The following is a 26,418-nucleotide window of genomic DNA, read 5'->3' on the forward strand; positions in this document are numbered from 1 at the left end:
CAGAGTTCATGTTTTCTTCCTTTTCTGTTTTAGTGAAAACATACCACATTGATTGTAAGGATCTTACTAGATTTCCATTTGTTTTGCCTCAGCTCCTACATTAATCCAAACAATAAGGGCCCTTAAAACATTCATAAATAACCTGCTGCTGCTGGCACCTAGGAGCCGAGTGCAGCAATGTTAAGCAACAACAAATTTCATAGTTCAAGAGGCACAGTTAAGGAAAAAGGTTGCTCAGGAAATCACTCTTATTTAGCACAAAGATCCTTAAAAATTGCATGAAATCAGTCAAGTAACTATAGAAACCAATTTCTTCAGCTCCATATCACACGTCTCACACCTCAATTGTCTTTATTATCGTCTGCTGTCAGATCCTTAATCAGAAATGTGAACAGGCTTGATGATTTATTCAGCAGGGAAAAGAATCTGTAGGTCAAGTGAAAAATTTCACACACACACACACACACCCCCATCCACACACACCCCATCTTCAACCTTAGGTACTTTCATTTCCTTCTGTTCTCAGCAGCTCTGGGGGCAACTCCAGTGAGATCCAATATTAAGGCTCAATTAAAATAAGCTCCAATTAGTGGAGCTTTTTTCTCTGGGGCTAGAAAAGTCAGGAAATGGATATTGGGAAATGTAAAAAGTCAGCTACTGAGAGGAGGCTGCAGACATAAATGAACTTATTTGTTGATTTCTACAGTTGCTATGCAGAGGCCTCTGGGAGTAAAAGCTTAACCAGTCTAAGCTATAAACTAAAACCCCTGCAGCTAAACATGAACTGTGTGAAACAAGGGCTCCATTCCAGAACAGAAAACTGCTGGGCCCAGAAAATTAAAAGCCAGAGGCGTTTTCCATTTAAAACTAAATCCCAGTACCACCTCCCAGCCAAAGAATTATAAGCAGTATCAGATTTACAAAACGAACAATTACCCTGGAAAAATGTAGCCTATTGTACAGTCCCAGATGCTAAATCTCAGAAGTTTCTTTTTTTCTTTTTTTTTTTAATCCCACATTATATTCCTCCAAGTGGGCTGCTGGAGTTTACAAAGAGCCATTTCTAGACAGGCCTAAGCCTTGAAAATAAATTTTAAAAAGAGAGCACATAACTCATTGACCTCATTTGAAGCACTGCCCTTGCCTTCAGCAGTTCCTGTCCTTCCCCAAGGCTTCGGCAAATGGTATGCAACAGCAAAATAAACCCTGACCTAATTGCCAGGAGAGAGCTGCCAACCTTCCCTCCAACACAAAGACAAGCATGGTAACTTGAAAGTCCTACCTCTTTGGCTTTCTGCTTTAATCTCAGCTGTTCTGGATCTTCTTTATTGGAACGACTCTATCAAAGGAAAAGAAAATTTTAATAGAAATTACTAGCATCTAAACACCATAGTTGCCGTTAAATATTTAATAAATGACAATTTTCTCTTGTGATTGAAAACCTTAGCTCTGGGGGAAAATGCCTCAATCCAGTCTCGTGCTCCCCCTACCTCCTCCCACCTCATCATCTGGGCTGGCTGCTGCAGTTCTAGCCTGGAGGAAGTTTATACAGAAAATGATGCTAACAATGTCGGTCAGGTCCAGTTGAGGCATGACGTTGTTCTTGTTGGAACACTAAAAACTGAAAAATGTATGGTACAGAGGAAGGAAAGCAAAGGAGGATAACTGTTGGCTTAAATGAATGAAAACAATCAACACTGGCTGATCCTCAGGTGAAGCCATTTTGGTAAAACACATGGTATTTCAAAGACTATTAAAACCAACAAACTGATGAACTTTGAGCTGAATTTCTCTCTCTTCAAATGTGTAACTTTTAAGAATTAAGGAAGAAATACATCCCAGTGTTTTCACTAGAGTATGTTATCTTCTTTGGATTCTCTATAGCACTTAGTTTAATGCTGTGCCCAAGTAAAAGTTCAAAAACTGTTTATTGAATGTTTCTTTCCATGCTAATTCAGTTCAACATTCCAAAAATGAATAATCCTAGAAGACTGCTATAAGAAGAGAGCTACCTTCTACATGTAATGCTATGATGCATCAATAGGTAAGGAAGGAATTTTATTTTGGACACCATGGACATTTGTCCGCTGAAAAAGATGCTGTGGACAGGTGTATCCTTTTTCTCATTCTAACAAAATTACCTAATTCCTTATAAATCTGAATATTTATTCTATAAAATGAAACATTAGGTAACTAAATATAGGCTAACAAAATAAAAGCTAAAGGTATTTTCCTAATTTAATAGAATTTTGTTAAAGGAAAGCACTAGAAACTGTTTAGATTTGAGTGCCTTCCAATTTTAAACACCTTAATACTTACATAAGATTCTATTCAAAGTAATTTTTTCCTTCATTTTGTGTCCAATCTAATAGAACAACTTCACTCCAACTGAAACTAAGAAAACTCCTTTATTATTATATCTATGTTAGGAGAGAATGAGTATGTGTATGTATGTATTCACACAAAAACATGTGTGTATATGTGTGCATGTACATGTTTGTGCATACAATGCTTTGCCTCAGTATAAAACGGGCACATTTTGTTATCAAGTCTTTGTCAGTCAACCAACATTTGCTGACTACCCATAGTATATATCCTACTTGACTTGTCACTGTTCTAGGCCTTGGAGATACAGAAATGAGATGACAAGACAAAGTCCCTGCCTAAGAAGATAAAAACAATAAAATATACAGAAATTAAACACAGCTGTGAAATATAATACATTTATGATGGGGAAAAAGAAAAAAATGACTGAGAATGATAAGTACTATAAAGAAAACAGGATCATGTGATAGAAGGAGGGGAGTACTTCTATAGCTAGAATGGGACAGAATCCATCACTAAGGAGCGAAAACTGAGTAGAGATCTGAATGACAAGCAGGAGGCAGCCACACAAATATCTGAGGGAAGAACACCTCAAGCAGAAGGCAGAAGTCACTGCAGAAGCCAAAAAATGGGAATCTGCTTGGCACACTTGAGGAAAAAAGGAGGCTGCTGTGGCTGGATACCAGGGGTCGCCTTACAGGCCACAGTAAGGAGTTGGGGTTTGATTCTTGTTATAAGAAAAAGCCGCTGGAGGATTTGAAGCACAGGTGTAAGATGCCTCCGACAAAACACTTTTGAAAGGCCCCTGGAGGCCGTGTACAGGGTGCACTGAAGGGACCCAAGACTGGAGGCCCAGGAACACAGAGCAATTAGGAGACTGTTCTAAGACAACTGTTGTGAATACAAGACTGGGACAGAGATGAGGATGACCTGAGCCGGCATCAGAGCAGAGAAGGTGACAATAAATAATTAGATTGAAACATATGTTAGGGGAAGAGCCAACCAGATTTACAGAAGGGCTGGACACAGGGTGTGGAGTAAAGAGAGGAGTCAGGGATGACGCCTAGGACTGCGGTTTAAGTAACTGGAAGGATGATTGTTCCAACTTTCCGAGAAGGTCAAGACTGCACTAGATCTGGGGAAGGGAACTCAGCGTTCAGTTCTGGATGCCTCATCAGTAGTCTAGGATAAAAACTTGGAGCGCAATGAACGGTCACTGTGACTGGAGCTGAATGAGCGAAGAAGGGAAAAGCATGAAGCAAGGTCAGAGAGGGAGGTGGGTGCCTTTTAAAATTTGGTAAGAAGTTTGGATTCTAATTTAAGTGCAAGAGGAAGCCACTGAAGGAATTTTATGCAACAGAGACACACACATGATTTGTTATGAAAACATTATCCTGACAACAGTATGAAAAATGGATTGTAGAAAGAAAAGGGTGTTAGTTAGAAGATATTATAAATGTTCAAGGGAAAGATGACTTAGACTAGAGTGGTGACAACAGCGATGAAGAGAGGGTGACGGATACTTTGGGAATTGAATAGGAAATGACTGGATGCAGGACAAGAAGAGAGGAAAGGAGTTAACGATGATGTCCTAGATTTTGTGGTTTGAAAATCTGGATGAGTAACAATGTCATTTACTGAGTAAGAAAATCTGCAAGACTACAAGGTGAAAAGAAGGGAAAGTGAGAGCAAGTATAATATACTACATCCAATAAGAACTAAACAAGTATTTAATAGTTTATAACCTTGTTTACAGCATAGTAATTGGAAATAAAATCCCAATAAACCACCTCATTACAGTGGTTGCATGCTTGCTTATAATACTCACGGGCTCAGGAAAGAGCATCTGCCTGTCCCAGCTGCCTTTCCCAGTGTAAGAGGGGTCAAAATGGGGACTGAGACTGTGGGCAGTGAGGAGCTGCTCAGTCACATGGCTTTGGTGCACCCTGACACATGAAGGTGTAGACCAGAGGCCAAGAAAGAAGGGAGACGAAGAGCTGAGGAGGCTCGCCAAGGCAAGGGCCAGCAGGCATGGAGGCCAATTACATGGGCCATGAAATGAGGGCAGGGATAACAGTGGTGGCAGACAGAAGAGTCAGTCAACATGGCTGCTTGGAAGATTAATTACATTGATCGAATAAGTAAATAGCGAATATAAGTAAATATATCAAGGATGAGAGCCAAGTTTCTGACTACAGAGTAAATAAATACTTATAAACATGGAAAGGTTAAGGCTAGGAAGAATCCTAAGATATGAAATAAAGTCAAAGGTATTCATATAAAAAATTATAGTTTTAGAATATAAATTTATGGTTTTATACACACACAGAAAAATATTTATTGATCTATGTGTATTTATACACATATGTGTACATATATACATACCATACTTAGACTTCCTACCTCTATTTGACAGGATCTAATGTAATAATACCCTCTGAGCAAGGAGCACATGGTAGGCTCTAATCTTGTTTCTGGGTATCATCCTCAACTAAGAAAACATAAGGTTCCTGCGAGAAATGACTGATTCTATGGCTGGGGAGGATGAATGAAAGCTGGGATTGGAGTATCTTGTGCCTGAAAGTAAGGACATGTTCAGTGAATGATCTTAATAAGACAAAAGGACAGAGGTGCCAGCTGGAAGGGTCTCCCACTCAAGAGATCTGAGCATCAGAATAGATCATGACAGTAATAGGTTACAACCTGTTGAATCAAACAGAAATCTGAGAGGCCATACTGATAAAAATGAGTGAATGAATCAGAGAAAGAAAGGCTCTTCCACGGAAGACAGTACTAACAAATGTGGAAGAGGTGACAAGAATAAAGAATCACCATTTGGCAGCCATCGTAGATGTTGCTGATTCACAGATATCATCTATAGATGCTAAAGTTGCTAAGTAGAGTTTGATAAGGTATGGGATTATTGGTATAATCCTACAATACCTTTCTACAAAAACTAATTGATTACAAACGGGAAAAGGGCAAGTTTAAAATAGAAAGAACTGATTAAGTTTGCCTTTTGAAAGAATCAGCTGAGAAGAATGCAGCATCATTTCTATGTATGTATAACCACCAAGAATGCATGCCCTAAATGAAATCATGAGGAAACACAAGATGAACTGTGGTCCAGAGTCACCTGCAGAAGAAAAGGCCTGTACTCTCGAAACCTGTCAAAGATATGAAAGGGAAAGAGTGAGGAGATCTGATAGGAGTCTGAAAAGAGATGACAACTGAACAGACACATACATCTGAACGTGAAAATGGGCCTTGAAGGAAAAAGATCTGAGGCAGCCAGTGAAACCTGGCTGGGGTCTAAGGATTTAGAGGGTTGTATCATATGAGTCACATCCTGACTTGGAAGGTTACACAGGAGAATGTCCCTGATTTTCCGAACACATGCTAGAATGTTCAGAAATGATGAGATGTCATGTCTAAAGCTTGCTTTCAAAGGTTCAGAGAAAGACTAGAGAAAACAGTACAAGAAACCTCTGAATTGAAAGAGAAAAAGAACAGAAGAAAAGAATAATGATGATGGGGGTGTGTACCTGTTTCCAGAAACAGTGGAGATGGAGCAAGTACACTAAAATCTTAAAAATAGGAACCTCAACTGAAAAGGAGATATGTTGTTCTGGCAGCCTTTCTATAAGTATGGGATGATTTCAAAATATAAACTTTTAAAACTATTCCATTTTAAGAAATCCTTCAGAGACACCTAATGGCCTAACAAAACCAAGACAGTCAACCAATAATAAAGCTGATTCTGACCTCCTTGACAGGCCATGTTCACTCATAAATCACACAGGATCTTACCTTGGCTGCTTTAAGTAACATTTCTCTTTCTTCTAAATCCTTTCTCTGCTTCTCCAGTTGATCTAGCTTTTCAAGAAATTTGAGCTGTGATCTGGTGTCATTAGACAGGATGTAATTTTCACTTGCCTGGGGAAAAAAAAAAGTCTTCTGATGATCCAAGGCAACACATTCTACATTAGGTCTTGTTATAAATCAACTAAAGACAGTTACACCAAGATACATAGGGAGGTAAATTTTCAGGAGGTAATATTTTATTTCTGCTAAACAAACAACAAAGCAAGTATGTTAATCATTCTTAAAATCTGAGAGGCAATTTAAAAAGAAGTTTGAAAGTCTCTCAGTCATGTCCAACTCTTTGCAATCCCATGGACTGTAGCCCACCAGGCTCCGCTGTCTATGGAATTCTTCAGGCAAGAATCTGGGGTGGGTTGCCATTCCCTCCGGCAGTGGATCTTCCTGACCCACGGATGGAATCTGGGTCTCCTGAATTGCAGGCAAATTCTTTACTGTCAGAACCACTAGGAAAGCCCTCATTCTTAAAATTCGAGAGGCGATTAAGCAAAAATTTCAAAGAGATTTCCTAGTAAGCTTCTTCCAGAGGGGAGGAAAAAGAATTAAGCCCAGCAGATCCTGATAATAGGAATAGAAAGCAAAACAGTGTACTGTTTACCTATCATCTAAAGCTTTTTAGTTAAACTACTGTCAACCTCATCAGACCTTAATAAAAGATAAAAAAATAAATAATCACCTCTCTGAAAAATATAACAAAGATGAAAGTTATCACCTTTGCTTCTATTGCTGAATTGGTCTAACTTTTACAAGCAAATGCAACTTCTATCAAAAGACAACGTAAGATCAAATGGCAAACTTAAAATCCTAAACCCTGTTGTGAGGATTTCCTTAAGTTATGGACTTGGGCAGAAACTTACATAAATCAGAGTCATAACAAGAAGTGTAATTATTCATCTTCAGTGTTCCATAAAAGGATAAAATTTACAGTTTCATTTATTCTAATATGCTAAACTATAAAACAGTGCTTTACAATCTAAATATTTTATTATTTTCTTCATCTGATATGACCACCCATCTCTCTTAATATTAATATATATATGCTTGTGGGGGTGGGGGGTGACTTCCTGCCATCTACTCATTTCAGTAATTCAGACATCTAAGCTATAGGAGGGAGACTATAACAGGAAAACTGAATGTTTTTAAACATTTAGTCCAACAGTCAGTGCCTGGCTTGGAAATCTGGTTACAGTACCATTCCCATCTTTGTTTTATCCCATGCTCATGGCTGATTCAATTAACTGGGACTGAGAGATTTCATATGCCCAAGATTCTTTTTAAATTAAATTTTTATTGTTGGTATTTAACCAGATCAAAGGAGTATTACATAGTATAACGAACAAGGATGTATTAGAGCTACTTATTTTACTTTGTGTTTAATACAAAAAAGAATTCTCAAATGTTTTTTAAAGTTAAATAATACAAGATAGAATATGGAATACATTATGGGCCAACCATACAGGCATAAACAAAATAACCAGTGGTTTCTTAAATACTTCACTTTTACCATTTTTGTGTTCATACACTCTGGAGATAGTTTACTGAGAGGATTTAATTTAAAAGGACAACAAATGCTAAATTAAAAAGGGGTACAGAGTTTCTAAATTTGAACCCAATCTCATTTCCATGCTAAGATTCCTTCTCTTTCTCTCTCTTCCAGCTCAATGCAACCACCTCTTGCTTAATGCATCCTTCCTTTACTCTTCCAGACCCTAAACAAATGAGTGTCTTCCCTATTTCTACTGAGTCTCTAACTGTATTTAAATAACAGTAACCCCAATCTTATCATGATCCCTTCTGTCTATCCAGCTGGTCTAACTGAAGTCTTCTTGGACCACAGAGGAGGGTGGTTTAGTAATGAAAATACAAGGACTCAGACCAAATGACAACATCATCAAGTGAATCCCATCTAAAGAAAGCACTACAGTCCCTTTCAACTGGAAAACACTGAAGCTTTTCCACAGCCACTGGCACTAGAAGACTCTAATATATCTTCAGTGGGGAAAAACCTGGCAGCAAGATCAGAAGCTTTGCATCACATGTGTTCACTTTCCACTTCTTTATTTAAATCTCAATTTACGGACTATGATTAATTAGAGAATTATATCTAACCAGGTGAAAGATTATCAAAAGTAGATGGATTTCAAATCGAAAGAGATGGTGGGATTTTGCTTTTAATAAAAGTAGCTCATTGTTATGAAATTCATGGAGTAAATTTTCCCACTGTACAGATAAAAGCAAATCCTATCAGGATGAACTGAAATATACGGACAAGGCTCAATCTGTGACACAAAGATTATCATAATCAGAGTCTACAAAATAAGTATAATTTTGAATTAGAATAAAAAATAATTAAATGATTATCATTTCTATTTAAGGAAGTATGATCATGTAGCTGCCTTTTTATATGCATGAACTCACACAGTGGCATTAGCTATATTAAAGAGTAAGAGTGGGGAAAGGCAGGGGGGGAAAATCAATCAGGACAGACAATGTCAAGGCAGGAAGTTACGGAGGTATTGAAAGTGAAAGTGAAAGTGAAGTCGCTCAGTCGAGTCCGACTCTTTGGGACCCCATGGATTGTAGCCTACCAGGCTCCCCTGTCCATGGGATTTTCCAGGCAATAGTACTGGAGTGGGTTGCGATTTCCTTCTCCTGGGGACCTTCCCAACCCAGGGATCAAACCCAGGTCACCCGCATTGTAGACAGACGCTTTACCGTCTGAGCCACCAGGGAAGTCTTACTGAGTTTCTTTTTTTTTTTTTTTTTTCCAGTGGGTTTTGTCATACATTGATGTGAATCAGCCATAGAGTTACACAAATTCCCCATCCCGGTCTCCCATCCCACCTCCCTCTCCACCCGATTCCTCTGGATCTTCCCAGCCCAACAGGCCCGAGCACTTGACTCATGCCTCCCACCTGGGCTGGTGGTCTGTTTCACCACAGATAATATACATGCTGTTCTTTCGAAACATCCCACCCTCCCCTTCTCCCACAGAGTTCAAAAGTCTGTTCTGTACTTCTGCGTCTCTTCTTCTGCCCTGCATATAGGGTTATCGTTACCATCTTTCTAAATTCCGTATATATGTGTTAGTATACTGTAATGTTCTTTATCTTTCTGGCTCACCTTACTCTGTATAATGGGCTCCAGTTTCATCCATCTCATTAGAACTGATTCAAATGAATTCTTTTTAACGGCTGAGTAATATTCCATGGTGTATATGTACCACAGCTTCCTTATCCATTCATCTGCTGATGGGCATCTAGGTTGTTTCCATGTCCTGGCTATTATAAACAGTGCTGTGATGAACATTGGGGTGCACGTGTCTCTTTCAGATCTGGATTCCTCAGTGTGTATGCCCAGAAGTGGTATTGCTGGGTCATATGGTAGTTCTATTTCCAGTTTTTTAAGAAATCTCCACACTGTTTTCCATAGTGGCTGTACTAGTTTGCATTCCCACCAACAGTGTAAGAGGGTTCCCTTTTCTCCACACCCTCTCCAGCATTTATTGCTTGTAGACTTTTGGATAGCAGCCATCCTGACTGGCGTGTAATGGTACCTCATTGTGGTTTTGATTTGCATTTCTCTGATAATGAGTGATGTGGAGCATCTTTTCATGTGTTTGTTAGCCATCTGAATGTCTTCTTTGGAGAAATGTCTGTTAAGTTCTTTGGCGCATTTTTTGATTGGGTCATTTATTTTTCTGGAATTGAGCTTCAGGAGTTGCTTGTATATTTTTGAGATTAATCCTTTGTCTGTTTCCTCATTTGCTATTATTTTCTCCCAATCTGAGGGCTGTCTTTTCAACTTACTTATAGTTTCCTTTGTTGTGCAAAAACTTTTAAGTTTCATTAGGTCCCAATTGTTTATTTTTGCTTTTATTTCCAATATTCTGGGAGGTGGGTCATAGAAGATCTTGCTGTGATTTATGTCAGAGAGTGTTTTGCCTATGTTCTCCTCTAGGAGTTTTATAGTTTCTGGTCTTACATTTAGATCTTTAATCCATTTTGAGTTTATTTTTGTGTATGGTGTTAGGAAGTGTTCTAGTTTCATTCTTTTACAAGTGGCTGACCAGTTTTCCCAGCACCACTTGTTAAAGAGATTGTCTTTTTTCCATTGTATATCCTTGCCTCCTTTGTCAAAGATAAGGTGTCCATAGGTTCGTGGATTTATCTCTGGGCTTTCTATTCTATTCCATTGATCTATATTTCTGTCTTTGTGCCAGTACCATACTGTCTTGATGACTGTGGCTTTGTAGTAGAGTCTGAAGTCAGGCAGGTTGATTCCTCCAGTTCCATTCTTCTTACTGAGTTTCTAAGTGGAGTAGATGCTATCCATTTTGCCTGGGGCAACTAAATCCTTGGAATATGTGCTGCTGATGTACCTTACAAGAACTACTCCATCTGAAGGTTATACATAATAAAGCTTTGGATGGTATTTGGGATAGTAAACATTACACTGGAAAGTGTAATGGAAAGCATTCCATTATAATCAATCATTGGAAAAATTTTATCCCATACTAAATGTACATACTACATTTTGTACAGAAACTGTCTACTGTAAATGAAAGTACACTCGTATATCTCTGAAACAACAGGGTGAGGAAAAGGAGAGAATTCACAAAGAGACAGTTTTACAACAGTAGTTGAAGTCTTTAATACCTTACTTTCAATACTGGATTGAATAGCTAGACAGAATATCAATATGAAAACAGAGGACTAACACTATAAACCAACTAGATCTAACAGACATACTAAACACTCCTCCCCAACAACAGCAGAATACACATTCTTCTCAAGTGGGCATGGAATAGCCTCTAAGAAAGATCATATGTTAGGCCACAAGACAAGCCTCACTACATTCAAAATGACTGAATTGTGCTAAGAATATTCTCTGACAACAATGGAATGAAGCTAGAAATCAACAGAAGGAACACTGGAAATTTCACAAATATGTGGAAATTAAACAACATACTTTTAAATAACCCATAGATAAAAGAAATCTCAAGGGAAATTAGAAAAAGCTAAGAGATAAATGAAAACAAAATCACAATGTACCAAAACTTATTGAATGCAGCAAAAGCAGTGTTTAGAGGGAATTTTATAGCAATAAAGAAATGCCTCATTAAAAGAGGAGATTGTAAATAAGTAACCAACCTTATACCTTCAGGAAACAAAGTGAGAAAAGAAAGTAGGATCATTATCATGGACCTTACAAAAATAAAAAGGATTACCAGAGAATATTATGAACAACTGTATGCCAGTAAATTAAATAACCCAAAAGAAATGGACAAATTCCAGAAGTACACAGGAATAAATACTGACATTAGGGGTCTTTTTTCCTGCAGTTTTTTCTGATGATATTTAAGTCAGTCTAGCAAATTCTCAAATGAGCACATCAAATACACAAGTGAGCACCTCAGCAACTATAAACAGTTCTCCCAAAATTCTAAATGAAACAGAAAGGGGAGAAAATAGAATGATTTCCTCCAGGAAATTTACCATAAGCATAGCTGATACTTCCCTAGATTCCTTTTAACCTATGTCTAGGACATCATAACAATGACCATTCTTGCAAACTCAAAACGTTAAAAGGTTACCCATGTAACATGTATAAAATCTAGCTGTGAACATTTCCTGCTATGAGGGGAAAGGTTATCTTTTTCTTTTTTAACCCTCATCAACCAATATATTTGTTCTTCATCAAAACCATAATACAAATAAATCTAGTGCTTTCATCTTGATGAAAGTGATTTGGTTCACACCACTAGGGATAAGACAAGGCTATTCGTGCATGTAATTTTTTAAATAAAAGTCCTCAGTGCAACCACTTAACTCACTGAAAGCAAACGGGAGTTGCCAGCAGAGTACGGATCACTGAAGAGAACACAGCTACCCAATATTTCCTTCTAACACATCCTCCCCTTTCCAGTCAACAACTTTAGGAAGAGAAGCCTCAGGCATGACAGATGCGTATTTCAGTCTACACTAACATAGAAGCTTTGGAAACTACTGAAACTCTATTTGTCATGTAAACATATCTAAATAAGGCACATTAGGAATGAGATTTTGATTTTCTACCAGTATGAATTATGTCTCAACTATTTCCTTGAAAAATGTACCTAGAATAAGAATCTATATCAAAAAGCTACCTTTAACAGAACAAAGGGGGGAGAAGAGTTTGGTCTTCTCTAATGATTTCCTTTACCTTGTAAGTTGTCATTCGATGCTGAGCAATTGTAGTCAGTTTTTCTAGAAGGCCTCGTAATCGCTCCTGTGTTGCATGGGAGATCAAGTTCACAGCATCAGAATTAAGTTCTGTAATGTCATGCTTTTTACCTGTGGAAGCAGGGAAAATCCATTACGTGTTTTAGTAGAGGCTGATAATTGAAATAATTAGCACAGCAGGTATTCTGTTCCCCCTGGAAGTCATACCCATTATGAATAAAGGTTTGGAGATTATGATTTTCCTGGTAAAGTCACAACTTCAAAGATCTTAAGACATTACATTAATAAAACCTAGCCTGGAGCCTCAGAAAATATAGACATTGTTTCACTTAGCCTCTAGAATCATTCTCCTTGCAAGGTCATTTATAGGACAAAGTTAATAAGAACACAAATCAAGTCTAGTGTTCAGGGAGGAAAATGGTAACTGCAGATTAGTGCTGTATTCTGTTAATTTTAGTAATTAAAAAAAACAGAAAATTACATTTTGCCCTGTTTGACACTATTAGCAATTTACAACATTTATTTCCATGAATTCAGATTGTGAATCTCTGTTAATAACTTGTCTACACGACACACCTATACTTTTTTTGTCCAATACCAATCATGCTTACTTTGCACTCATATTCTATAAATTGACTTGATAATTAGTCTACAAGTTGAAATGAGTTCAAAGCCTCATCATTTTACTCATCAATTTTAAAAAAACTTCTCTTTCACTACATCTCTTTCTACAAATCAACCAAACTTCTATTCTTCCTTCTGCTAACTACGAAGAAAGTTTCAGGAAAACAATTTCGACCACATACTGCAAAGCAGAAGCTCATTTATAAAACAACCTCATCAGTATTTAAATAGCAGTTCTCCAGCTCAGTGAAACCACCTGTATCATCAGAGATGATAACCCTAAAGATACATGCAATTATGTAATCTCATCTAAATGAGTTTTCTAAGTGCTATTGTGTTTGTTTTTAACATATTTACACAAATTTTAAAAATATAATATTTAAGTTGCACTCTATCTGAAATACATTCTTATATACTCAAAGTGTGAATAAAGATTGCAAAATAAAAGCTTTAATTTAAAAAGCCAACAAATCTTAAATATACTGTTTGATCATAAGAAATGCTGCCATAAGAAATGCTGAACTTTAGTTCAAAACGTGGGCTATGTTAAACCAGACAGAAAAAGGATACAAAACGATTCAGCTTCATCTGTACCAAACCTTCAAAACGTAGTTCCTTACTTTTTATTAAAACTGAATTTATCACCAATATACAATTCAAGCAAGGGGAAAAAACTGGAAAGTCAAATCTACTTTACTGAAACGTCAGCATAAATAAATAGTGGGGCCTTGTATAGCAGCAATAATACAATTTCAAAACAATCCAGTGACTAAAATTATGAGTAAACATGGGTATGTAGAGGATGACATACCAGTTGATACTTTAAGAAAAACGAACATTTAATAATATATAGTGTCTGGGAAAAAACTTTGAAAATAATTTCATAAGTATAAAATAGAAGCTTAAGTTAAAGAAAAATCCATATTTCTAAAATACTAAAAATAAACAAGTGTTGGGAGTTTCAAACAATTTCAGGGCTTAGTGAACAATCAAATTTTCTAATATCCTCACTAAACTGACGATGAAACATGACAGAGTTACAAAGCTAAAGTCTCACTTTAAAATAAAACACTGTCTTTGGTAAAGTCATCATTAACTGATTAAGGAGATCAAGCTGGTGTTTGAAAGCTTACTATGTGATTTTACAGAAAGTCTGTGTAATTTAATTTAGGTAACTGGCAAAAAAGGAAGAACACTGGCATGTTTACTCCCCCACCATATTCAAGTAAGAAAATCTTCCTCCCCAAATTCTTTGGGTTAATTTATAACTCCTGTTATTAAAAAATGATCTTGGTTCTGACCTGTTCTGTGAACATGGAATTTTATTATAAATGAAGAATATTCCTAGAAATACATAACTCCATTCACTCTGGTTTTTGTTTTAAAAGCTTAGGTAATTTAGAGGGAAGAAGTTTTGCAATTTTCCATCATATTAAATGACTAGCTTGTGTTTTATCACTAAGAACTGAAAATACAAAGACTCATCCCCAGAATTCTCCTTGAAAGCAGAGGTTAGCAAACTAAACCTGGTCTCTCTTTATAGATACAGTTTGATGGTAATACAGTCTTTCCTATTAGTTCACATATTGTCTACAGCTTCTTCTGTAAAATAACAGTAGAGGTGAGCAGTTGCGACACAGACTATATCTGCCCACAAAGTAGCAAACATTTACTATCTGGTCCTTTGCAAGAAAAAAAAAAAAAAAACCTGTCAATCTCTGTCCTAAAAGATAAAAAATGTTGTTTCAATACTAAAAGTTCTCCTACATACAGTCAAGGTCAAGGTCTAAATCAAGCTAGAAATAAAATTTATAAGGGGGCAGGGAATTGATTTAAGTACGAAACTACTTGTGCTCCACCAGAGTTCTAAATAATTGTGTGGCTAAAAGCAGTTAAAACACCAGCAAATTTCCCAAGCCATCACAGAAAGGTATGTGCTTAGGCTTAATCCCAAATTAAGGAACCACCTTCTGTACAGTACAAAACAGGACGCAATGAAGAAAGCGAAAGAGAAAGAGAGAGAGGGAAGAAAGAGGAGGAGGGAAGGCTGGAGAGGAGAGCAGTCAAACAAAACACAGGCAAACAGCAAACAAACATTTTACAATTAGCTTTTCTGAATTCCAATCCTTTTGAACTAATGTAAATTCTACTCTTTCAAAATAAAAGGATAATATATACTGAGGTGAAAAAAGCGATAATTTGTATAGCACACAGTAGGAGCTCAAATATTTACTGAGTAATTTTCAAGAAGACTTAGAATATGTAACAGTCCTTAAATATACCATGGATGTATCAAACATCTGAAACTTCCACAGTTTTGTGTGAAGCCTTCAACACAGAACGCAAAGGTTCTTACTCAAGCATACTAAAAGGTCACTGGTGCTGGCCCCTCAAGCTGGACATGGGTGAAGGAGGAGAGTTAGTCTCTGGCCAACCCCTGGGTCAGTACACAAGAAACGAGAAGACACACACACAACAGTCTCTCTTCAATTTGTCTCTTTTTTCAGTTACCACTGTGAGTTTGCTATTAACAAAAAAATGTTTGGCTCCAGAATAAAACAGGTATGTTCTCTACCATTTCCTTTCACATACTTCAGGCCATCTAACAACTACTGGCCAGAGAGAACCCTGATATTCTAGCTTCGCTCTTTTACCCTAAGGATGGGTCTGAGTTCCAGGGTGGAGATGAGGAAAAAGGGACTTAATCTCGTTGGCTATTTCTTTGTTTCATAAACACAAATTTGTAACATAAATTACATGCCTAAAGGCTAACCAAGGAAGAACAGCACAGAAAAAAATATATATATCCTAAGTATATCTATATATTTATGATATTAACTACTACCTATACCAGAAACCACAGGTTGTATGATTTAAGTTACTTTAATAATTTTTAAAATAAAATATTACTGTAACACCCATGAAATCCTGACTACTTCCAGAGCTTTTGTTAAGCTTCAGACATTCCAGAAACATGAACCCAGGCTATCTAACTCTTGATAACATTTTCCTTGGATCAGACAGTCTTACCAGGTCAATGGTCATACTTACCAATGTCTAAAATTCGCTTTTGTAGAGCTCCAATGAAAAGAAATGGTTCATCTTTACAGGACTGAACGAGGGTGCCAACCAATTCAGAGTTTGTTGCTAAGATGCAGGCGTTTTCTTCACTGAGATTGACTCCTGCCATGGAAGTCACATCATTGATATCATCTTCATCTCTAATAGAAAAAAAAAAAGGAAAGCTGTTTGGTGGTGGTGGTGGTATGTGAATGAGTGATTTCAAAGAGCAAGAAAGTGTAGGTCTCTCCTTATAACTAAAGTCATTATCTTACTTAATTTATCTAAGCAAGAGAAAAAGTGAGGCATGGCTATCCCTCTCTGTCAGTCTTTAAAATTAACTGGTGTCTCTAACCTCTAGTACATTTAATATCAAAAAGATCGATCACAGACATCTTTGAATCCTGGTGCCCATCTCTCCCTCTCTCAGTTTAGTAAACAGGGTGCACTAAGAGGGATTTGGTCCAGTGCTCTGTGACAAACTAGAGGGGTGGGAGAGAGGTTTGTGGTGGGGGCAGGGACAGGATACCCATGGCCAATTCATGTTGATGTATGGCAGATGTCAGTGCAATATTGTGGAAAAACTGTCCTCCAACTAAAATAAATAATTTTTTTCAAAAAAGAGGGATTTGGAAGTTAGTCTAAGTTATCTACAAACTGCCTCCAATGAAAGACAATGAAATAAAAACAGGCTTCTTTTTTTTCACCCAAGATGATTAAAAAACCCCTGAAATATCCCCATTGCCCTCCACTGGTCCACTGAGGAGGAGAAACCCTTCGATCCTGAAAGGTCCATACCCGTGAAAAGGCCCTTGAGAAGAATCTCTCTAGACTAGCTATTCTGAAACTATATGGTTAAAACCAGCTTTGTTTTTCTGCTTTAGACTTTTGGTGTGCTTCATCTGTACCAATTGAATTCATTAAACCACCTCCTCGAGCAAATGGCTACAAAGGGCTAATATTTAAGATATAAAATTATACACACATATGTAAAAGACATACATATAAGAACACAAAATATGTTTGGGCTCCTTGCATTGTGCCAGCAAAATTAAATAGTTGCTTTTATCTAATAGCATTGCTACATGGCTATGGTACTAAGATGAGTATATTATGTTTAAGGAGAGAGAAGAGAAAGACCAAACAAATACTAAAATTCTAATGGCATCCTTATTCTCCAAGACAGGCTTCAGCAATATGTGAACCGTGAACTTCCAGATGTTCAAGCTGGTTTTAGAAAAGGCAGAGGAACCAGAGATCAAATTGCCAACATCCGCTGGATCATCAAAAAAGCAAGAGAGTTCCAGAAAAACATCTATTTCTGCTTTATTGAATATGCCAAAGCCTTTGACTGTGTGGATCACAATAAACTGTGGAAAATTCTTAAAGAGATGGGAATACCAGACCATCTGACCTGTCTCTTGAAAAACCTGTATGCAGGTCAGGAAGCAACAGTTAGAACTGGACATGGAACAACAGACTGGTTCCAAATGGGAAAAGGAGTACATCAAGGCTATATACTGTCACCCTGCTTATTTAACTTATATGCAGAGTACATCATGGGAAATGCTGGGTTGGAAGAAGCACAAGCTGGAATCAAGATTGCCGGGAGAAATATCAGTAACCTCAGATATGCAGATGACACCACCCTTATGGCAGAAAGTGAAGAGGAACTAAAAAGCCTCTTGCTGAAAGTGAAAGAGGAGAGCGAAAAAGTTGGCTTAAAGCTCAATATTCAGAAAACTAAGATCATGGCATCTGGTCCGATCACTTCATGGCAAATAGATGGGGAAACAGTGGAAACAGTGTCAGACTTTATTTTTTTGGGCTCCAAAATCACTGCAGATGGTGACTGCAGCCATGAAATTAAAAGACGCTTACTCCTTGGAAGGAAAGTTATGACTAACCTAGACAGCATATTTAAAAGCAGAGACATTACTTTGCCAACAAAGGTCCGTCTAGTCAAGGCTATGGTTTTTTCAGTGGCCATGTATGGATGTGACAGTTGGACTATAAAGAAAGCTGAGCGCAGAAGAAATGATGCTTTTGAACTGTGGTATTGGAGGAGACTCTTGAGAGCTCCTTGGACTGCAAGGAGATCCAGCCAGTTCATCCTAAAGGAGATCAGTCCTGGGTGTTCACTGGAAGGACTGATGTTGAAGCTGAAACTCCAATACTTTGGCCACCTGATGCTAAGAGCTGACTCATTTGGAAAGATCCTGATGCTGGGAAGGATTGGGGGCAGGAGGAGAAGGGGAAGACAGAGGATGAGATGGCTGGATGGCATAACTGACTCGATGGACATGGGTTTGGGTAGACTCCAGGAGCTGGTGATGGACAGGGAGGCCTGGCATGCTGCAATTCACGGGGTCGCAAAGAGTCGGAGACGACTGAGTGACTGAACTGAACTGAATGGCATCCTTAACACCATACACAATAAGAGGCATGTCACTGACCATAACTCATGTACCAGTGCATAACAATTTACACAAACATGATTATATAAAAAAGATATTGTTTCTATTTATTGCATGGGCCAAATGACCTATCATGTGATTTCATTATCAGTGGATTTGAACCTCCCTGTAGTAATGCATTTGTGTACAAAAGATGGAAATGAACTATACCAGTTAAGTGTTTAAGATATGAAAGCCTCTGGTGTTCAACTTTAAAAAGCAGCATGTTAGGGCTAAGAGAGGGAAAGAGACCCCACTCATATAGGTATAAGAGTTTCAAACTAAATGAAAGAAAGTTAAGTGCTAGACACAGCAGTTGCAAGTGAAGAGAAAGAAATATGGTTCCACAACCTGAACAGTATATTTAAAAGCCTAACCTTTAAAACTGTGTCTCTGTAATAGGAAAAAGAAAACTTTTAAAATTAGTATCTCAAATCAACCACATGAAATATACAATGTAAAGAAACTGTATAAAAATGGTTGGTCTCCACCTTATCAAATGTCATAGAGGTGCTGTCAGAGGTATGGGATGCTGAGAATGGTTCTAAGAACTAATTTACCACCTATGTAAACAAAGAAGTATTCCAGAAACATCTGAACACTTAAAGCTTAAATGTAAGTACAATAGAAACTGTAAACCTAAAGATGGGCCAAGATCAGAGTTAAAAAAAAATTTTTAAAGGTCTAAGTAAAAAATACTTTTTAAAAATTAAGTATCAAGAAAATGAAAAAACAAGCCATAGACTGGGAGAAAATATCTGCAAAACACATATCTGATTAAGGACTGTTATCCAAAATATATAGAGAATTTTTAGAACACAACAAAAAGAATACAAACAGATTAAAAAATGGGCCAAAGACCTAAAAGACAACTCACCAAAAAGATGGCAAGCATATGAAAAGATGCTCCACATCCTATGTTGTCAAGGAGATGCAAATTAAAACAATGAGATACCACTATACACCTATCAGAATGGCCAAAAGCCTGAACACCAGATGTTGATGTGGGTGTGGAGAAACAGGAACTCTCCTTCACTGCTGGTGGGAACGCAAAATAGTACAGCTACCATGAAAGACAGTTTGGCAGTTTATTGCAAAACTAAACATACTCTTACCATATGATCCAGCAATTATACTCCTCAGTACTAACCCAAAGGAACTGAAAATTCACATCCATACAAAAAGCTGTACATGGATGTTTCTAGCAGATTTACTCCTAATTGTCAAAACCTGGAAACAACCAAGATGTCCTTCAGCAGGTGATTGGACAAACTGTAGTAAATCCAGAAATGGAATATCCTTGAGGACTAAAAAGAAATGCTACCATACCATGAAAAGATGTGGAGGAAACTTACATGCACACTATTAAGTGAAGAAGCCAAACTGAAAAAGCTACATACTGATGATTCCAACTACATGTCATCTTGGCAAATGCAAATTATGGAGACAATAAGATGACCTGTAGTTGCCCAGGGTTAGCAGAAAGGGATGACTAGGTAGAAAACAGAGGACTTTTTAGGACAGTGAAATATATAGTATCTGTATGACACTATAATGGGGGATATATGTCATCACACGAAAATGTAAAAACCCACAGAATGCATCACACAACAAGAGTGAATTGTAAGGTAAACGATGAACTTTGGTTGATAATGATGTTTCAGTGCAGATTCATCAAGCATAACAAATAAACCACTCCGGTGGGGGATGTTGGTAATGATTGAGGCTGTGCATGTATTAGAATTTTCTACAAGATACCAATCAATTTTCCTGTGAACCTAAAATTGCACTAAAAAATCATCTATTAAAAAAGAAAAAAGGGGCCAAGTACATTCAATTAAAAACTCTGTTCACTCCTAAACAGAATCTGTTAGGACGAAATTTTCTTCCTCAAAACAATGAATAACTTTGATTAGGGTACTTTCTAATGTCACTCTCAGCCACTTAAAAGAATAAGGGCGCTCTCTTTGGCCAGATACAGAACAAATGCCAAGGTGTATTACGAAATGGGAAAAACTAAACAAAACAAGGTATAGAACAGACTATACTTTGGGGAAAAAAAATACACACTTACATGGGCATAACTTATATGGGCATATCTCTGAATACACAAGAAATTCATCTCTGGAGGGGGAAATTGGGAAGCATGAGTAGGAAAGAAGACATTTTGTATCACATCATACTCTTTTTCTAGGGGCTTTCCAGTTGACACTAGTGGTAAAGAAACTGCCTGCCAATGCAGAAGACATTAAGAGAGATACGGGTTTGATCCCTTGGTCAGAAAGATCCCCTGGAATAAGACATGGCAACCCACTCCAGTATTCTTGCCTGGAGAATCTCATGGACAGAGGAGCCTGGAGGGCTATAGTCCATAGGGTTGCAAAGAGTCGGACACAACTGAAGTGACTTCGCATGCAAACACGTTATCTTTTCTACCCTTTGAATGTTGTACTATATACATGGATTACTCAATCAAATGGTTAGTGATATTTTAAAAATAATATGTAAATAAACAGAAAAAGAAAACTGAAGACAGAGAAATATAATGACGTTCAGAACATGGCCTCAATCTTCCCTTAAAAAACCCCCAGACTTATTTACGGTATACAGCACATGGCCTTTACACACATGCACACAGCATGGTATGGTCACAACGTCAGCTGTGTGCCAGGTACAGAGGCCTCCTTGTACACGGCACCTTGCTTCCACAGGTGGGTGTTCCCGCTGAGCCCCTGCTGAAATCTCACATAAAGACTGGAGAGACCAGTACCAGGCCTCCTATTACTAGCAGTCCCATGCACAGTACTAGAACTGAAAGGAATTCATCAGTGAAGAGACTGTCCCATGTCTTTCAGAATCTTCTTGCAGCCCTTCTCTGAAATCAGCAGGGAGCTAACCACCCAGTAAGATTTGTTCTTGCCTAGCCATCCCCGCCCCTTCTATCTGGCCCCAAGCTGAACACAGCTCCCTCTAGTCCAGCTATCAGCTGCTATGGTTACAGAGGGCCGCATGAAGAGAGGGAGACCCTAAGGAGGGAAGAGGAAAGAGTACCACAATGAACAGTACCTGAACCATTTAAAACTTCCTCTTAGAGAGGAGGCAGACTAAAGGAAAGCAAAGACAACAAACACAGTGTCATAGCAGCATTGTTGGTAAGGCTAAAAACGACAGGCCAAGGCAGGAACAAGGGCTTTGCTGCTGAGGTAATTTGTGATTCTGGGTTGGTTTAATTTTAGAGGCAAAGAAAGTGGGAATCTCTGAATCATTCTTCAAGACCTCTGGTCTGATGCAGTATATTTTTTAACGAAGGTGTTGTGAAAGATATAAGCCTGTTTCGTTCTAAAAGATATACAAGAAGAAAATATAACAGTGAAAGGCTTCCAATTTAAGATTCTGTCGGGGCAATAGGTTACTATGCAAAAGTTAAAGAAGTATTACCCAATCACCTGGCTTGCATTTTGGCTTCTGAAACTGATCTAATTCTTCAGCTTTTAATACAGTTAACTACCACTTGTGCCTACTTTTTAAAATCGCTTCTACTTGTCACCCTGCTTATTTAACTTATATGCAGAGTACATCATGAGAAACGCTGGGCTGGGGGAAGCACAAGCTGGAATCAAGATTGCCGGGAGAAATACCAATAACCTCAGATATGCAGGTGACACCACCCTTATGGCAGAGAGTGAAGAGGAACTAAAAAGTCTCTTGATGAAAGTGAAAGAGGAGAGCGAAAAAGTTGGCTTAAAGCTCAACATTCAGAAAACTAAGATCATGGCATCCGGTCCCATCACTTCATGGCAAATAGATGGGGAAACAGTGGAAACAGTGGCTGATTTTATTTTTCTGGGCTCCAAAAATCACTGCAGATGGTGACTGCAGCCATGAAATTAAAAGACGCTTACTCCTTGGAAGGAAAGTTATGACCAACCTAGATAGCATATTAAAAAGCAGAGACATTACTTTGCCAACAAAGGTCCGTCTAGTCAAGGCTATGGTTTTTCCAGTAGTCATGTATGGATGTGACAGTTGGACTATAAAGAAAGCTGAGCGCAGAAGAAATGATGCTTTTGAACTGTGGTGTTGGAGAAGACTCTTGAGAGTCCCTTGGACTGCAAGGAGATCCAACCAGTCCATCCTAAAGGAGATCAGTCCTGGGTATTCATTGGAAGGACTGATGCTGAAGCTGAAACTCTAATACTTTGGCCACCTGATGTGAAGAGCTGACTCATTTGAAAAGACCCTGATGCTGGGAAAGACTGAGGGCAGGAGGAGAAGGGGAAGACAGAGGATGAGATGGTTGGGTGGCATGACTGACTCGATGGACATGGGTTTGGGTAAACTCTGGGAGTTGGTGATGGACAGGGAGGCCTGGTGTGCTGCGGTTCATGGGGTCGCAAAGAGTCGGACACAACTGAGCGACTGAACTGAACTGAACCCTCTTAAGATCTTAATAGCATCAAACTAACTCTTCTCTAGTAGAAAAAAATCACATTACTTTCCGGTTACAAAACATTTCATGATCCCATAAACTCAACTTGATATTCAAGGTCTTCCAGGTAATGACCTTAACTTAGCACACTCTTCCCTCCCATTTCTCACCATCAAATAGCTCCTACCGACCCTGGGCTTTCTCAGGCTATTCTCCCTTTCTTGTTCTAGTCTTCAGCTCCTTTTGCTTTATTATCTTTCAGCTGTCAATGCCCCATGCAATATTCCAGATCGACTTCAATTGTCTACTTTGGAAATGTTAGTTTGTTTTCATAATTTTAAAGTGTCTGTCCAATTACTACAACTTTTGAACTTCTGAGGTACATTTCTTTTTATTTTAAGAAGATCAAGTTCTTCCTTTAGGTTACTAATCCCTGGTAAAATAAGTTTACCTTCAATATTCTTGTCTCATCACCTTTGAGCATAATCTCTGTGTTACCTACCACAGCCAGTATATAAACTCACACAACATCCTGCTTACTCTCCTTTTATGCTTTTTCAAAGGTATTTTTCCCCATGGGAAATCATCTTTCTTCTTTTTAAGAAACATAGGATAGGATAATGCAGTATTTCTCAAACTTTAGTGACTTTAAGAACTACTTCAGAGTATATTCCTTCCCAGTTCATTCTGCATGTAAGCACAAAGATAATTTTTCCTAAATAGCATTTTACTATAATAAAATCTGGCTAATAATTTTGCAAGCTTTCACAATCACATCTCTAAGTTTTCATTCATGTAATTTTGCTGCGAGGAATATTTAAGAACCTAATGTCTAACAAGAATTAGCATAAAGGCAACTCCTCCAAGACTTTTTTTTGTTGAATTTAACCCTAGATTTAGAATTAATTTGCACAGCTCAAAAGGGTGTTTCTTCTGTCTCCTGTCCTTCCAAGATTTTATTACCAGAGACAGTTTTCTAAGTCCTTCCTTGGAATGATTAACCATCTGTTACTATGTATAAATACATAATAAAACAATTAACTACATATGAATCAAGATAGAGCACATGTTTAACCTACACTAGAGAATCTGATTCCTGCAATAAGAAGAAAATGGGACATTAAAGTTGGTGGGGTAATATCTGTACAAATAGTATGTAACCTTGTCCTATGTTTTTTTCTATGTGTCTTTTAAGGCAAATTTTAAAAAAAACCACTTAACCTCTAGGTGTTATAATGCATCTTAAGTTATACATGTATACATAAATATCCACATATATATAATATCCATTCACAAATATTTTATTCTCTCTCTAAAATATAAGGATTCTAAAGAAAAACTTTTATCATAAGACAGTATCACCTCTTCAAAAAAATCAACAGTAACTCCTTATAATCATCAAATTTCCAGTTTCCAGTTTAAATAAAATTAACTACACAAACATGCAGAGGTACTGTAATATTTGTCACTTCTGATTCTGAAATATAAAGAATAAAACACGAATCTCTGGCACCCTCTGGTGTTTAAACACTATATAGCTTCCCTTATTCATCCCAGATGTACCGACAAGCACAATAGAAAATATGATTTATGCAGGGAAAAAGTCACAAAAATTTTCTTTTCACTTAAGTAGTTTTGAAAATACAGAAGGATATCACTCTGCTATTAACCTCATCCAGTTAAGTCAAGACAAGCTCTAATGCCATACACTATTACATCCTCCTACCTAAATAGAGTCTCTCACCTCAACAGTAAATGAAGTGATATTAATACTACGTATCTGAGAGAGCAAACTTAACAAAAAAGACATCACTATAAAAAGATATGCATAAAGTCACATACGACCCAAATAACTAGAACATATTATACAAAAATGAAAAGTGCATATTAGAGCTAAAATAAAACTTATCTTAAAAATAGATTATATCTAAGATTATAGATATTCCTGTTCTTTTTTGAAATTCATAATTTCAACAAATTTCCGAATGCTTATTATGAACAAGGCATTTTTCTACACATTAAGTACACAATGGTAAAGTCACAACAAACTCTCAGAGAGATTGGGGAGTATAAAGAAGGGTAAACAAATAAATAGAGTAACTTTAGATAAGTGCTTCAAGACAGCAGATGTGACTGAAAAAGCTACTTTACAGGGTTGGCCAAGCAAAGACTCTTTAGTCAGATAACTTTTAAACTGAAATATTAATAATAACTTATAAATAGAAGCTTTTAAACTGGATTGGTCCATATGAAGATGGGGAAAGAAAATGCAGGAAATAACCACATCTAAAAACTGTACAGCGGGCCTGACTAGTATGTATGAGGAACCAAAAGGAAGGGAGCAAAACTCCTCGGTCCCTAACACCAAGAGAATGCTGTACCTGTAATGGTCTGCCTACTTCCAGTTTTCCTAAATGTGGTAAAGAATCTTATCTTGCTTATGCCACTATTCTTCAGTTTTTCTGTCAGTTACAACCTTACTGAACTCTAATAAATATAACTATGGTTCAAGGTAATCTCAGGAAAAAATTTTAAAAAAACTGCCCCGCTGATTTTGAAATTTATATGTAGAAGAAGAACAAGTCAAGACATTTTTGATAAGAAAGGAATAGAGAATTTATCCAGATATAAAAATAATGAAAGAGAAATGAAAATGCAAAAATATTAACATAGAAATAAAACAAAAACAGCAGTAAAATGAAATTTTAGAAATATACCCTCGAACAAATGGGGATTTACTGAAAGGTAAAGTAGCATTTCATATCAGGAAAGTAAAGATGATGAAATCTTCAGTAGCTATTGTTGATGTAAGCAACCCAGCCAGGAAAAGGTTATTTCTGCTTCGGTTATTTACAAAGACAGAATCAAGCTCTACTGCTGATTTTGTAAAGGTCTACTGCATAGATGGAGTGTGCATAGATATTCTGGAAGAAAATACACAAGCTCATCATTATAAGCTCAGGATAGGAAAAGATTTCTTAGAATAATGCAAAAGTCAAAAGTTATAAAGGAGGAGACTGACAAAGCTAGTTTTGTGATTTAAAATCTGCTAATGGTGACACTTCTGCATCAGGCATTAAGTGGACTAGATGTACCCAGGAGAAATTATATGGCATTCTAATTTAGACAAGTTTAAGACTTTTTCATTCCAATGTTGGGCGCACAGAAGTTGTCAAAAAGTATCAGTAAAAATAAGCACTGAGTACACTCTAAAGCTAGAACTGCCTCGAGGGCAAATGCCTGAGGCTGGCACTAGTTTCCCGGCCTCTGTTAGAGTGGAGACACTAAGTCAGGTTTTCCAGAGCAGGTGCTACGTGGGGCCAAATCCTCCCTGGTTCCTGTGAGACACAGTCACAGATCTTCTCTGGAGTAAAGCAGACTCAGCGGGCTGTCAGTTCTAACCTGATTTACCCATCCA

The 26,418-nt window shown here is 37.5% G+C and overlaps 1 protein-coding gene across 1 annotated transcript in view; it reads right to left on the reverse strand.

Moving 5' to 3' along the window:
• TAF4B (TATA-box binding protein associated factor 4b) overlaps positions 1 to 26,418 on the reverse strand; it is a 90,376-nt gene that overhangs the window by 31,400 nt on the left and 32,558 nt on the right. The window contains exons 10-13 of the mRNA XM_065935140.1: positions 16,107 to 16,276; positions 12,412 to 12,542; positions 6,136 to 6,261; positions 1,283 to 1,339 (exon numbers count right to left, since the gene is read on the reverse strand). Coding sequence (XP_065791212.1) covers positions 1,283 to 1,339; positions 6,136 to 6,261; positions 12,412 to 12,542; positions 16,107 to 16,276 — 484 coding nt within the window. The remainder of the gene's footprint in view (positions 1 to 1,282; positions 1,340 to 6,135; positions 6,262 to 12,411; positions 12,543 to 16,106; positions 16,277 to 26,418) is intronic.

Source organism: Muntiacus reevesi, chromosome 4 (genome assembly GCF_963930625.1).
Source record: "Muntiacus reevesi chromosome 4, mMunRee1.1, whole genome shotgun sequence".
NCBI lineage: Eukaryota > Metazoa > Chordata > Mammalia > Artiodactyla > Cervidae > Muntiacus > Muntiacus reevesi.